We start from the raw sequence: 15,220 nt of genomic DNA on the forward strand, positions 1-15,220 counted from the left end.
TATTGCCGCTCATCGATAGCGATTTGCCATCGCTATTTGTTTACTTCTGAAAATGAGCTACAGATCGGGCAAAACAAGTAGAAAACGGCATAATTCCACGCGTCAGCCTCTTAATTTGGTGGATTTTAGCTTTTTGGATCACAAATCAGCATTAAGTGGACACCTGTTCACCAAGAGCACCAGGCATCCGGTCAGCCTCGTAGAAAATGCATCAGATTTCTGGCAGTTCGTCAACAAATATGAGTCTATGCTGCGTAACATGGGGCAGCCGGTGTTGCCCTGCCTGCTCAACGATTCCGAGCATGAGCAACCGCAGCCCTATCATAAGAGCAAGCACCTGCCCCTGCAGCTGGACGAGGAGCAGGTCAAAGACTGCGAGGGTGACGAGCTACAAGCACAATTCCAGCAGCTGGTGCTCATCTACTTGGACTTCAAGCAAAAAGAGAAATTTAATCGCATCAAGAAACTGAGGGAAGCTCAAAAGGCGCTACCCATCGCCCGCTTCAAGCAGGACTTGCGTAGCTCGCTAGAGGCCAGCCGTGTGCTCATCGTTGCCGGCGACACGGGCTGTGGAAAGTCAACGCAAGTGCCACAATATCTTTACGAATTTGGCTACCGCAGCATAGGCAAGTCTAGCCTACATCAGAGCTACCAAGCTCTGTTAGCGAACTTCTACTCTATATAACCTATCTCAATCATTTGTCTCTTTTACTCTCCAGCATGCACCCAGCCGAGGCGCTTGGCCTGCGTCTCGCTCTCGAAGAGAGTAGCCCACGAGCTGCTGGACGACTATGGCAGCAAAGTGGGCTTCCAGATACGCTTCGAGCGGAACAGAACGCAGCACACGCATATTCTGTTCATTACTGAGGGCTTGCTCCTGCGGCAGCTGGCAATGGCGGACAATTTGGAGCAGTACGATGTGCTCATACTCGATGAGATACACGAGCGCAATCTCTTCGGTGACTTTCTGCTGGGCGTCACGAAATGCTTGCTGCGCGCCAAGCCGCAATTGAAGTTGATTCTGATGTCGGCAACGATCAATGTGGAGCTCTTCCATGGCTACTTCAAGGAGGAGGGAGCACGCCTGCTGCAAGTGCCAGGTCGCCTGTTTCCCATCAAGCTGAAGTATATGCCGCCTCCAGCGCTGGAGCTGAAGGCGGGACAAGCCACAGCGGGCAACAAGCGGGAGAAGAGCTCGCGACTCGACCCGGCGCCGTTCATCCAAGTGCTCAGCCTCATTGACCAGCAATATCCAAGTAAGAGGAGCCCCCACCTATGACCAGTACAATTCTAATGGGTCTTCCCCTTGCAGCTAGTGAACGTGGCGATGTGCTGATCTTTGTCAGCGGCGTCAACGAAATCGATGTCGTTTGCGATGCAGTCCAGGAATACGCCAAGGAGCAGACCCACTGGCTGCTGCTGCCACTGCACAGTGGCTTGGCGCTGGCGGAGCAGGATAAGGTCTTTGACTACGCGCCCGACGGCATGCGCAAGTGCATCGTCTCGACGAACATTGCTGAGACGTCGCTGACAGTCGACGGCGTCCGCTTCGTCATCGACTCGGGCAAGGTCAAAGAGATGAGCTACGACGCCAGCTGCAAGGGGCAGCGCCTCAAGGAGTTCTGGGTATCCAAATCCTCAGCGGAGCAGCGCAAAGGTCGCGCTGGACGCACAGGCCCAGGCGTTAGTAACTCCACATGCTCCACATGCTCCACATGCTCCACATGCCGCATGCCACTTGCTGACTATTGCCGTCTCTTTCAGGTCTGCTTCAGACTCTACACACAGCAGCAATTCGACGCCTTTGAGGCATACCCCTTGCCAGAGATCTATCGCGTGCCCCTGGACACAATGCTGCTGCAAATGGTCTCCATGGGCTTGCCGGATGTGCGCGCCTTTCCCTTCATAGAGGCGCCCGACGCGGAGCGCATAGAGCAGACGATTCTCTCACTCAAGCAGCATGTAAGATGGAAGCCAATCAGCTACTGAAGGGCAAGCTCTAATCACTCTTCTCTCTCTCTCCCCCTCTCTCCTCTTCCTGTGCAGTGCGCTTTGAGCGTGGAGGAGAAGATCACGCCGCTGGGCAGCTCGCTGGCCCACTTGCCCGTTGAGCTCTCGATTGGCAAGATGCTGCTCATGGGCTGCGTGTTTCCCGAGCTCGAGCAGCTGCTCACGTTGGCCGCCATGCTGAGCGTGCAGAACCCGCTGACGACGCGCGCCTTCACCGATCAGCGCTGCGAACGCGAGCGCCAGCAGTACGAGTCGGATCAGGGCGACCTCTTCACGGTGATGCGCGCCTTCCACGAGTGGCTGCAGCTGAAGATGTCCAGGGAGAGCACCAGGAAGTGGTGCCAAAAGCTGGGCATCGAGGAGCAGCGCTTCTACGAGCTGTGCAAGCTGCGCCAGCAGTTCCAGCGCATACTCGAGAGCTGTCGCATGGCCACGCCCAAGAATGAGCAGCTGGACAGCAGGGAGCGTGCGCGTCGTCATGGCGAGCTGCGCCAGTTGAAGGCGTTGAAGCGGCGCCAGCGCTACGAGCAGCCCAGGCAGCGCAAGCTGCTCAAGCGCCAGCCCCATGAGGCGGAGCAGGAAGACGACGAGGAGCTGGGCGAGGATATGCGCGACGTGGACTTCCGGCTGCGCCATGATCATCGCCAGCTAACGCTGCTCACTCGCTCCGCCCACTTGAGCAGCCATCGGGACGTCGTGCTGCTGAAGCTGCTCCTGGTGAGCGGCTTCTATCCACAGCTGGCCATTGCGGACGAGTTCAACTACTGCAAGGGCGCCAGCCAGCAGTTCTTCCACACGCAACTCAAGCCATTTCTCTCGCTGCACCCAAACTCGCACTTTGCCAAGGACTTCGAGCTGCTCAAGCTCACAGAGAGCGATCTGCAGGAGAAGCCCTTCTACTACACGCCCAAGCAGCCGCTGAGCGAGCGCCACCAGCTGCTCTGCTATCAGTGAGTGAATCTATATATCATCTAGTCCAGTCTAGTAATAATCGTCCTCTATTCGCCCACCCAGATCGTTATTGGAAACAGCGAAGCCATATCTGATGAACTGCATCCGCTTGCCAGCAGCGCAGACGCTGCTGCTCTTTGGCTACGCCATCGACACAAACGTGGGCCTCTCGCGCATCGTCTGCGATGGCTGGCTGGGCTTGGACTTTCCACAGCCGGGCAGCGGGCTGCAGCTGCTGAGCAAGGCCATCGAGCTGAGGAGACGCTGGAGCAGTCGCCTCTACGATAAGCTCAACGGTGCGTAGACCAAGACCACGAGACAGATCTCATGCAACTAAACCAATTGCTTTCCTTGCAGAGCTCAACAGCAGCAGTAATGACTCCAGCTCCGTTGCTGCTGCGCCTCTTCACGTGGGCAGCGATTCGCTGTGGTCTGATCTGCTGGACTTTATGAGTTTGGATGTTGCGTACAGCATTAAGCGGCTGCTGCCTGCCGACCAGAAGACGCTCTACACCCGCTCGCCTCCAACCTATCGACTCGCCTCCCTCTCATCGAACCCTTTTGCCGCCGACTTTCCGCTCAGCGTGAACGAGGAGAAGGGCGGCCTCAACGTCTCCGAGCATGTGGTCTATGGCTGCTTGGCCGAGCTGCCCTGGACGCTGGCCATGGAGACGGCACTTCAAGCTCAGCCCTGGCAGTGTCCTCGCTGTGACTACGAGCTGGAGCAGTTCGATGTGTTGGATCAGCTGCTGCATCGCCCTGAGTGCAAGGCACAACAGCAAGCACGTGTATCTAAGGAGCGGGACATGACTGTTGCGCCCACGAGCAGCTCCCGCGGTGGCAGCGATCATCATTGCGAGAGCTGTGGACGCCATCTAAAACTATCAAAGGTCGACATACTGCGTCATCGCCTTAACTGCACGAAGAACAAGTAATACTCAATATCACAGGACAGCAGTGTAAACATGACTGTGCAGCCGAGACACAAACCAAATCCGAAAATGCTCGCAAGTGTTTTCCAACGCTTTGCTGCTAACTGCAAAATACTTAGACAAAAGTACGTAATTTAAATGAATTGTATAATCACATAAAATTTTGAAATACTGTGCGATGCCAAAAGCTGGCAACTGTTAGCGAAGACACAAACCACTCAATTCTGATCCAGTGCATGTTTCAGTTAGCTAAGACACAACGCAATACAAGCTGAGCTGCACCCGCTTACAGTGCAGTCGCGCATATTGGTACACGTTTATTTATTGTTGCTAATAAATGCATAATTTCTGAAAATTTGAAAATAATACAATTCAGGCGTGTCATTTTCGAGATTTAATGAGTTCTTTAGGTACACATAGGCGTTTGTCTATCTCTCTTTCTCTTAAATGTCTACGGTTTATCTTAAAATCCATTTTTTTTAAATAAATACAAATTTTTTTAAATAAATTGTAGTTAAATAAGTTTCTGATTGACAAAACAAACCTTTCCCTCCGTAACTCACGTACAGAAGCTTAAATTCTAGGGAATTTGAATAAAACTCTTTTTTCTTGAGAAAAGATTACTTTATCTAGCTCTCTATCTCTCTCTTCCTCCTGCTCTTTCGAGTTGTCTCTTGCTCGCTTTGTTTTTGGAAGGCTTTACACTCTTACACCAACAATTATGGTATAAGTATATTCTCTAACATTTATATTTTATTTTCCAGTAACAAACTTGTGTTTATTTCAATTTCAGTTTTCGTTATCATTTTTCATTTCCTACGTTGTTTTGTTTTTTTTTGTGAGCTTAGGAGTTTGTGATGATATATACACAATTATATATATATATATTAAGACATATATAAAATGATATATATAACTATACAAACATAGCGCTCTATATATAATACTAATGTCTATTCATAGCAGTCGAAAGGAGCTATCGCTGCTCCACAAACATTAAAAAAAAATAGATGAAAAATAAAGTGAGAAAAAAAAGGTGGAAAATATAGAATCTAGAATTATGCAGATGCAAAATAAAACTAAAACGAACGAAAATAACTCTGACAAGAGTATATTTTGAGGATTCTTCATTTAGTCTTATTCCTTTTCACGTCAGAGTCCTGTTTAGGGCATGATGTACTCCAGATCGAATTTGGCTCCAATGCGCGGAACACGCGGCTTACGAACCACCTTTGGCTGTGGAATACATATGAATGCCACTATTTACATAGAACAAATGTATATGTATGTGTGTATATTACCTTTACGGGCACGGGCTCCTCTTTGCTTTCTCCAGTGGCTTCAGCACCTGAAGGCTAGAAAGTGATAGAGAGAGATAGATATTATTAGGTGATAGTAATATTACTCTCATTATCGTTCTATTTCACTCTATCTGTTTATGTCTCTCTCTCACTTTCTTTACCTCCACCTTCTTGTGTCTCTCTCTCTTTCATACCTCCTTGTTTCTATCTCTCTATTTGTCTCCTGCCCTGTTTCAGTATTTGTGTCTTTCCCTGCCTGTTTCCGTCTCTCTCTCCCTCTCTTTCCCTCTTACCCTGTTTCCATATCTCTCTTTGTCTCTCGCCCTGTTTCAGTATTTGTGTCTTTCCCTGCCTGTTACCGTCTCTCTCTCTCCCTCTCTTTCACTCTTACCCTGTTTCCATCTCTCTCTTTGTCTTTTGCCCTGTTTCAGTATCTGTGTCTCTCCCTACCTATATCCGTCCCTGTCTCTCAGTCTCTCTTTCTCTCTCATCTACACATAATTTCCGCTAAGCGGAATATTCGAAATATTTATCAACCTCTCTCTTCGCTTGGGCAACCATATATTATTAGAAAGTCTATATTCTGCCGACAGCTACGAAGATGTGTGATTCTCCACCTCGTTCACTGGTTAGGGAATTATTTTGAAATATTCACCATTATCTTGAGGGTCCTCATTAGCTCCGAGCTGGCCTCGTCCCCAGTTGACTGCACTGCGACAGTTATTGTTGGCGTAGAATTAGTTGGGGTGTTCTCCTTTAGCGGATCATGGAGAGCGGCGCTGTTGTTGGTCTTTTCGTATTTATCCTGCAAGCGAGACGTCAATAGATATAAATACAGTATGGGAAGTTTGCTGAACAATTCAGTCAGTCAGTTCAGTTCAGTCAATCAATCAGCTGACTACATGAAAATACTGCTGTCAGTCAATCAAAGTTTGATCAGTCACTCAATCAGCTAATTGGTTGATTCATCTTACCAAAGCCTGCCCGCCTTGAGCTGGAGCAGCTAGAGCCTCCCCGTCAGCCGGACGCTGAGTTTTCTTGGGGCGGTAGGCCTGAATGGGCACAAAGTCTTGGATCGAGGTGCGACGTTGACTCCCGTTGCCAAAGAAGCTGCCATCCAGCTGACGATTGTTGTTTCCGTTGTTGCCATTGTTGCTGTTGTTGCCTGTGTAGTTGCTGCTGTTATTGGCAAAGAAGGTTGGGGCGTTGTTGTTGTTGTTGCCGATGCTGCCGCTGTTATAGTTGTTGAAGTTGTTGCTACTGTTGTAGCGAACATAGCCCTTGTGGTAGCCGCCGCCGTTCAATTTTGGCACGTCAAGTGACGGAACTATCGGTGGTTGTTGTTGTTGGTGGTGGTGGTGCTGCTGCTGCTGGTGCTTCTGCTGCTGTTGAGCTAGCTGAGGCGTTGGCAGGACCGTTTGCATAGCTGCATTAGCGAGTTGCTGCAAATGGTATTGCAGCTGCAACATCTGCGGCGTCTGCGCTGCCTGCTGCGGCTGCTGTGGCTGCTGCGGCTGCTGTGGCTGCTGCGGCTGCTGGGGTTGCGGCCTGATCAGCTGTGGGCGCATCACGTTTGGAGCCGCTGACATGTCCCACTGCTGAGTGGCAATCATATCCGATTGCATCTTGGCCTGATGCTGTTGAGCCTCGCGCTGCCAGAACAGCGGCGGCTGAGGCAATTTCTACAACAGACAAACATTTACGTTAGTGTGGAAGTAGCTACAGCGCAGCTAAAATAATATCTTACCGGCATTTGACTAGGCAGCGGCGCCTGTGGCAGCGACTGCGGCTGTGGCAGCGAAGTGGACGGAACCTTCATTGACTGCGCTTGCGTAGCCAGTTGGGATTGCATTTGAAATGCTAACTGCTGCTGCAGTTGTTGATGCAGTTGCATTTGCAGCTGCTGCTGCTGTTGCAGTTGCTGCTGCTGCTGCTGTTGTTGTTGTTGTTGCTGGTGCAGTTTCTGCTGCTGCAATTTCTGCTGTTGCAGCTTCTGCTGCTGTTGCTGTGGCTGCAGTTGCTGTTGCTGCTTCTGTTGTTGATGCTGCTGCTTCTGTTGCTGCTGCTGTTGCAGTTGCTGCTGCTGTTGCTGCTGTTGCTGCTGCTGCTGCTGCTGCTGTTGCTGCTGCTGCTGCTGCTGTTGCTGCTGCCGCTGTTGCTGTTGCTGCTGCTGCTGCTGCTGTTGCTGCTGCTGCTGCTGCTGTTGCTGCTGCTGCTGCTGCTGTTGCTGCTGCTGCTGCTGCTGCTGCTGTTGCTGCTGCTGCAGCTGCAGTTGTTGTAGCTCCTGTTTTTGCTGCGACGATGGCTTCAGGCCCAACAGCAGCTTCAGCGCCTGAGTTTGATCAGTGGGCGAGGTCGAGCCGCCTTGGCTGCGCGACTGCTGCTGCTGCTGCTGCTCGAGCTGATTGGCATGCAGCGGCAACTTTGGCTTGCTTAAGCTGCGCCAGTCCGGCAAGGGCATCAGATCCTTCGGGCCGGAAGCTGCCTCTTGATTTAGAGCAGCAGCTGATGCAGGTGCTGCAGATGCTGCGGCTGCTGTGGCTGCTGCTTGAGCCGAAGTCGAGGCAGCAGTGGAGCCAGACGTGGAGCCGGACGCGGAGCTCGTGGCTGGTGCATCGCTGGGCCAATAGAATTCGTCGGCAATGCGCGTATTCATCGTGATCGGATTGTACTTGCTGCCCGCAGCCGTCACAAAGCGCGGCTGCTGCTGCTGGTCGCGCCAGTTGCGGCGCAAGGCATCCGTGCGAGTCTTGAGGGGCGACGAGACTGCCATGGGTGCCTGCTGCTTCGGCTGCTGCTTCTCGTCGTTTTCTGAAAGAAGAAGGAGCAGAGACAGAATTAGCAGTTCCTAATTGGTCTCGGACGCATGCCACTGCATCGAGCCTCACCGAGCGAGCTGATGATGACCAAGGCGCTCTCCGGCACCTTGTAGATGCGCTCGTCAGCTATGCCGTGTATGTCGCCGCAGTTGGACACCGGCCGATCGAAGAGCAGTTCGCAGAACGTCTCCACTGCGTTCAGGCATTCCAGACGCACTGGATTCGGGTCAGAGACCGGGTGTATGCCGATGACGGTGGCGGTGATGCCCACGGGCACCATGTAGATGGTGCGCACGACCACGACACGGTCGAAGAGGCGCACTGCGCCCGACTTGCGGTAGACGTCGGGCAGCGTCACATTCGGCTTGACCAGCAGGTGAGGCTTCACCTGCAGCTTGACATTCTTGACGGGCAGCATGCGCAGGTCATCAACAGCCTTTATCAGCAACTCGACGGTCTCCTTGCAAACGGTGCGCGAGCCGCAAGTGATGCGATCCACCTTCATGTGCGGCTGCTGGCGCACCCAGTTGGCCACGTCCTCGATGAGATGCTGGCCCATCGCGTTAGGATAGATGTCCTCCTCGTAGACGAACTCGCCGCGATCGCCGCTGCTGGAGAAGTAGTCCACAATGGCCGGAAAGTTCTCAATATAGGTATGCATGAGATCGACGGCCAGCGAGGAATAGAACCACTGGTTGTTGATGCGGCGGCAGTAGCCGGCGCGCTCCTCGTTCAAACGGGGATACTTCAGCTGCAGTCCAATGTTGTGCTTGGACACGTTCTCCATTTTCTCACGGCGCGGGCCGAGCACCACCCAGACGGTGCCCGTGAGACGGCCCAGGCATTTGCTGTTCACATTCAACTCACGGCACACCTTATACGAGTTCATGAAGTCGCGGTCGCGCTCCTCCTGCAGCAGGCGTGCGGGCATCAGCTGTGGCTCGGGGCCCACGCGGATGTTAACTGTAAATCGCAAATCGAACACAAATTAATTAATTTACTAAAGAGCAGTCGGATCAGCATGCGACGATTGGCCAGGGTAACACCTACTAGTATAATCACAGTTAGAATACATTTTTTTAAATTCGCGAATGAAGTCACTTAATTTTGAAAACTCAAATCCAATTTGTCGTTGACACTTGAACGGTCGAGAATCTTCTGAATCCACCATTTTCAATTTCAAAGACTTCACCTCGGCACATGGTAGAGGGAAAGAGACAAACGTTGTCTCTACCTGCAGGAAGTGTCAGTGTCACTGCCATTTCTTCTTCTTAGTCTAGCTGTGAATTAGATGAGCGAGCGAGCAGGCTCATAGAAAACGCGTGCGACGGAAAGAGACAGACTCTAGCTTAGGCCCTTCCAGTGAATGCCTGCACACAGCACAAGCACATGCAAATACACGTACGCGCATACGCACACGCCTACATGCATACGAAGTGCGTGCGCTAATTGCGAATGCCAATGCGCAAAGTAATTAGATTGCAAATTCCCATTCAATCAGCGCACTACTACATTGTTTTCACTACTGAATCCAATGGCAGATTGTATGTAATTGCTAATAATAATAGTATTTAATGTTGATCAACATCGCTTAGTTTGGTTTATGCAAATTTACTTAACAGCCTAAGGCTGTGACGTCACAGCACGCACTTGACAACCTCTGAGCAGGCGGCAATGCGCAGGCAACCAATAGAAAGAGGCTACACTGGTTGTCTCTCTCTGTCGCACGCCGTTGGCCTATGCTGGGCCAGCGATGAAAATGGAGGACGAAATCCGAGCTGCTGCGCAAGCAGATTACAACCTATTGCAATGTGAGGCTCGTGGCACGTTGTTTATTGCACGTTGCCGGTTTGTAAACAATGTAAATAATGTAAATTAATGTATATAGTGTAATGTATAGAAAGTGTTTGTAAAAGCTTTTAACATACCCTGCACACGGCCACAGCTGTAGACGAGCATCGGATCCAGCACGGTGCCCTCGCTGCCCGCATACGGCTTGCCAATGAAGAAGACCGTGCTGCCCGTCGGGAAGAGCTGTTCGATTTTGTTGAACTGCGCGTGCAAGTTGTCGCGCACCTTGATGTCGGAGACCACGCCTTGTGCCGGGTACGCCGTTATGGCACTGCTCCACGAGTCCTTCATGAAGACGTTGCCGCGCTTGCCGAACTCCACCGAGCTGCCGGTGTAAGTGCGTATATAGATGAGCACATCGTAGTTGGGGAACTTGATGGCCATGCGGCCGGTGAAGCTTTAAGGGGAAAGTGGCAAAAGTGAGATTAGAAACTGACGGGCGTGCTTGGACTTGGAGGCAATAACTCAACTGTTCCTCGAGCGACTTGCAGTCCGAGTCGAAGCGTCGCGGCTCATTCGAGCGTATGCCATCGCGATCCACCACTTGGTCGCGCGTCGCGACGCTCTCCACCTTGGCCTTGATCAAGTGCGGCCAGCCAATGTACACCACCTGCCCCAGGTGCTGAGCAGCCACCGACTGGAGGGAATCCTGTATTTCGCGCTGTCGCGGCATCAAGACCATGCTTTGATTGCGGCTCGGCTGCTCGAAGACCTTAACCCGGTCGTGGCGCAACTCAAACTGCAGGCGAGAGACAGACAGACCGAGATCAGAGAGAGAGAGAGAGAAGGTAAATAAGAGGCATTCCATCTTACATCAAATTCCAAATGCTTCATCGTGGGAAAGCCTGGAAAGAAGACGTGGCGGGCCGCATTGGCCAGCTCCACGCACACAGTCTTTGGCGAATTGAGGGCGATTTCATCGGACCAACGGGCGAGCTCCGTGCAGAACACGTTCTGCAGGGGTTTGAGTGGCGCCAAGCCCTTCATTGGACCCTGGGACGTTGCGTTGTAATCGTACTGGTACATCGGTCCATGGCGATTCCTTTCGCGCTCCTCGACACTCAGCTGCGGCTCACAGTCGGCCATGGCACTCAGCAGACGCTTCTCCTCGATGAAGGGTATCAGCACCACGGCCTCCCAGTCGTGCTTCTTGCCATTCAGATCACTTTCGAATTCCGTGGGGTAAAACTCAGCCAGTGGACTATTCGGCTTCAGCATCAGGTCATGATATGCCATCGGCAGGAGATTGACGCTGGCCGCTGGCAGCACGGCAAGCAGCTGTGAATGATAGAAATGATCAGTACGGAATACCCTGTAAACGAAAGCTATGTGCATAGGCTGAGCCTTGTTCCCATGGATGAAGTCATCTCTAGCTTGCGTGAGATGTCAGCTGAAGGAGTTGATAGACCATTGCATATCCCGTAAATACTTAACATGTCAGTGTAGCATATTTGCTGGACAATAACGAAATCAGCCTATCTAATATGTATGCGATATCAGTTAAGGTGGGTCAGCCAAGGTGACTGTATACCCTGTGAATTATTTGAAATTTACAGAAAATATCCGGCAAAAGCTGTAAACTATATGCAAATATTGTCATTTCTAGTCTAGTCTAGTATATATCAGCCGAAGAAACAGCTGAGAGTCAACTGTATACCCTGTAAATACTAAACATGCAGCTGCTAGTCGAGCAGTCGCATTTGTAATTACCTGTTGGAAGGGCAAAAAGGGTTTGCCCATCTTGAAATTCACTGTGGTATTCTTAATGTTGTTCAAATCACTGATGAACGGGGCATAATGGAAGGGATAATACCAGTCCCAGCTCTGAACGCCTCGGTAGTAATAATCGAGTATCCATTGAATGGCGCTGATATAATGATAGCTCAGCTCGGAAATCAGATCCTCATGCATCTCGTTCTTGAATTTATTTCGGTAATAATTGCGCTTGTAGTTCTGGAATTCGCTGCGCAGCACTGCCTGCTCGTCTTCAGGATCCACATCGTCGTCGTCGTCCTCGTAGAGCTGCAAATGGGAAATGGGTGGTATTACGTAGGCGAAGTCATATTGAAACGAAGGCTTCTGCAATTCTATATCACTTCCTATTGGCTATCAATTCCCCTGCAAAACATTCGAACATCAAATTAACAGTTGCTGGAGTTGATTCCAATTGGAAGTCTGCATTGGATAACAGCCAATCCAGAGCAAACGAAGCATGCAAAAATGCTGTTCGCTCTTTCGCGCATATTGCCCGGGCGAGCGGCCAATGTGAAAGCAAAAGCTTAACACGTTATCTGTTTCAACAGGCCCAAGCACACACACAGCATACGCACAAATGCCCACACACAGGCGCTTGCAATAGCTGAAAGCTCGCTTGCATATTTCAATGAAATGCAAAAAGCTTTCGCTCTCGCTCACTCGCACGTAGTGTATGAGCAGTTGGACAATGCGTTCGCTGAAATCGGAAAAGGGGCAATGTGCAATTGAAATGGGAAATTCTATTCGAAAGTGCTTTCCTGCTGCAAACAATCGAATTATGCAGGGACTTTCAGTTGCACTGATAAAGACAAATATCATAGGGAATTGGTTTTGAAAATGATGTACTAAGCAAGGGAATTTGAGATGCGAAGTATGGAAATAGTCAAATCTTCATATGAAGGCAAATATATCTCAAGCGATTTTTGATTTGTAAAGGGAAATATATATTGGATCTTTGATTCCCTTCATGTAATGGGAAATTAATATGGCAGTGTATGTTGACGTCAAGGGAAATTAATATGGGATATTCGAATCACCCTCCCAGTGTTGCCGTTTTGGCTTATTTTCGACCAGATCTGGCTTATTTTCCAGTACGATTGCGGAAAAAATTTGGAAATCGCGGATAGCGGAAAATCTGGCTTATTTACGAATCGAATCAGCTAATACATATTTTGTTTAATATCCGATATTAGTTACCGATTAATAGACCTTGGTGGAATGCCAAAGTTGAAGGCTCCTTAGCCAAGTCAATTTAATAAAATATAAAATAAGAAATAGGATGAACATTGATACGTTAAACTCAATATCAACCATAAGGTAAAGGTTTAATTACAGTATTACAGTCTCATTAAAACAGAAACTAATATTTTTAAAATTTACATCTGAATTGAGCCGAGATGATGATATTTTGATTACAGAGCTTTTCTAAACTGCCTCAAATCGATCGCTACCAAGGAATATTTAAATTATGACACCGAAGAGTCTGTACACTATCTATTGGCAGATTTATCATCAATGTAAACATTTAAAATGTATAATGTAAATTTTCTATTATTTTCGTTTTGTTTTTCATGAATATGAAAAAATATGGGATTTAGCTTATTATTGCTTATATTTTGTCCTGATTCAGCTAATTTTTCTCGAGAAAGAACGGCAACACTGCACCCTCCAATGAAGAGAAATTAATACGAGATATTTGAATTACCTTCATGCTCTCATCGATGAGCGCAGCAAGATCCTCATTGTAGCTCTCACCGCTGTCATTCTTGATGTCGTCAATGTCCACGTCGAACGCCTCCGTCTTGGCATTCATGTACTTCAGATCGTCGCTGTGCTCCTCGAATAGCTGAAGCTCCACCTCGCTCAGAGCGTGCAGAAACTGCTGCAATCGATCCAAATTCAGTTTCCCATGCTCATTGATATTTCCGCCCAGTTGCTTGTAGATGCGAATGTACGTTTTGTAGAGCAAGGGCAGGGCGTTTGACGAGATATGCAGGCAGGGCAAGTGCGGTATGAAATCATTGCCCACCATGAAGCCCATCAGGACCCAGTCATCGATCAGTTGAGCGACATCGAGTTTCTGCTCCGGGGTCGAAAGCTCGTGGAACTCCAGTTCTAGATACTCGCGCAACAGGCCCAGATGGAGCAAGAAGAAGCGCGTCTCCTCCACGGAGGTGCGCTTCACGTTTCGGCCAAACTTCACCTCCTCGCGCAGCACAACGAAGTGCAGCTCGTGGGTGCAGAGTCCAAGGATAATCAAATCAGCATCCAGGCCATAGAGGCAGTGACGCGTGTTGGGGTCGAAGGTGGGCTGAGCCTTCATGTAGCGTATGTAGTCCATTATCTTGTGCTCCCCCTCGCCGGGTGTCTCCTGGCCACTGAGTATGACCCGACATTTCTGCCAGAGGGGATCCTGCGAGATTTTCGTGCGCAGAAAGCAGCGCAGGCCGGCCTGCAATCGCGCCATGAACTCTGTGCCCGGCGTAATGCAGTTGCTATCGAATCGTTCATGCTCACGCTTCTCGCCACGCTGCCGTGCCTTCGCCTCCAGTTGCTCCGCCTCGCGGGCCGAGCGAAAGCGCCGGCTGCGCTGCTGGTTCATTTTGGCACGTGGTGCGACGCCATCTACGGCCAGGAAAAACAACTTTTGCGGCTTGATCAAGTAGAAGAGCTTGTCGATGTAGTTGTAAATGTCCTGAAAGATCTGCGTCTCCTCCAAATGGAAGTGGATATTACTATCATCCGGGTGCGAGCAGTTGTGGACAATCCCGTTCATGTCCAGGTAGAGATTGTCGAACTCAGGAATCTAAGCAAGAGAATGGGGTTGCAGTTGACCTCCCTTTGCTATCCTACACAGGCACATATACATATGTATATGTATGTATATATGTGCGTATATACTTACACTATGCTCACGCGCCAATTCACTGAGGCAGGGATATCGTTCGCTGATATAACGAAAAAACTTGGGTACACCCATCTTGGCGGAAGTATTTTAGTCCGTTGTCGGATTTGTGCAGCGATATTAATTGCGTCCTCGCCACGTCTTTTGCAACAACAATGACAACAAATCGTCTCCTTTGCTGTCTGCACAAAAAATTTTGACTTGTTTGTATGTAGCGTGACTGCAGCCTATATGCGTCCAAATGCCCAATATTCGTTTAATAAATACTAACAAAAATACTGTATTTCCATCAAATAATTAGTATAGTCACTGATAAAAGTGACACACAAATCAGCTATCAGTTGATCATCGTTATAAATGCGTTTATATTGTTCATGAAAATGATTGATGGTATTGTAACATTTGTATCTGTCAATTTAAGATTTGAATAACTACCAATAGTCAATTTTGGTATAACGAAAACAAAAAAAACTGTTGTACAAGTATTATCTTTTATTTGGTCTATTCGTTTATTTCTATGACTTATTTTCTCTTATTTTTCGTCCTGCGTGCGCCCAAACTATTAATTTGCACTTGCAGAATACTAACAAAAAATACCAAAAGTTACAGCCATTAAAGGACACTAGGAACAGCTGTCCGTTGATCATCACTAGTGATGAACCCCAATAAATCCGATAGTTCACAACGGAATATCTG

The 15,220-nt window shown here is 49.3% G+C and overlaps 2 protein-coding genes across 2 annotated transcripts; one reads left to right on the plus strand and one right to left on the minus strand.

Moving 5' to 3' along the window:
* The first annotated feature begins 52 nt into the window (after positions 1-52).
* LOC108619004 (putative ATP-dependent RNA helicase DHX34) lies at positions 53-4,264 on the plus strand. Its single transcript, XM_018015281.2, has 7 exons — positions 53-626; positions 720-1,256; positions 1,313-1,683; positions 1,765-1,962; positions 2,047-2,960; positions 3,025-3,257; positions 3,319-4,264. Exons 1-7 carry the CDS (start codon positions 53-55, stop codon positions 3,894-3,896), a joined length of 3,405 nt encoding a protein of 1,134 aa, XP_017870770.1. The 3' UTR covers positions 3,897-4,264.
* Positions 4,265-4,274: 10 nt separating this feature from the next.
* pcm (5'-3' exoribonuclease pacman) lies at positions 4,275-15,119 on the minus strand. Its single transcript, XM_089474189.1, has 12 exons — positions 14,525-15,119; positions 13,325-14,425; positions 11,575-11,886; positions 10,678-11,142; positions 10,335-10,603; positions 9,942-10,261; positions 8,083-8,976; positions 6,942-8,005; positions 6,169-6,876; positions 5,850-5,999; positions 5,195-5,248; positions 4,275-5,129 (listed from the first exon to the last, which is right to left on the minus strand). Exons 1-12 carry the CDS (start codon positions 14,597-14,599, stop codon positions 5,058-5,060), a joined length of 5,484 nt encoding a protein of 1,827 aa, XP_089330315.1. The 5' UTR covers positions 14,600-15,119; the 3' UTR covers positions 4,275-5,057.
* Between the last annotated feature and the right edge of the window lie 101 nt (positions 15,120-15,220).

The sequence above is a fragment of the Drosophila arizonae genome, chromosome X, assembly GCF_054131065.1.
Source record: "Drosophila arizonae isolate 15081-1271.41 chromosome X, UAZ_ARI_1.0, whole genome shotgun sequence".
NCBI classification, from domain to species: Eukaryota; Metazoa; Arthropoda; class Insecta; order Diptera; family Drosophilidae; genus Drosophila; species Drosophila arizonae.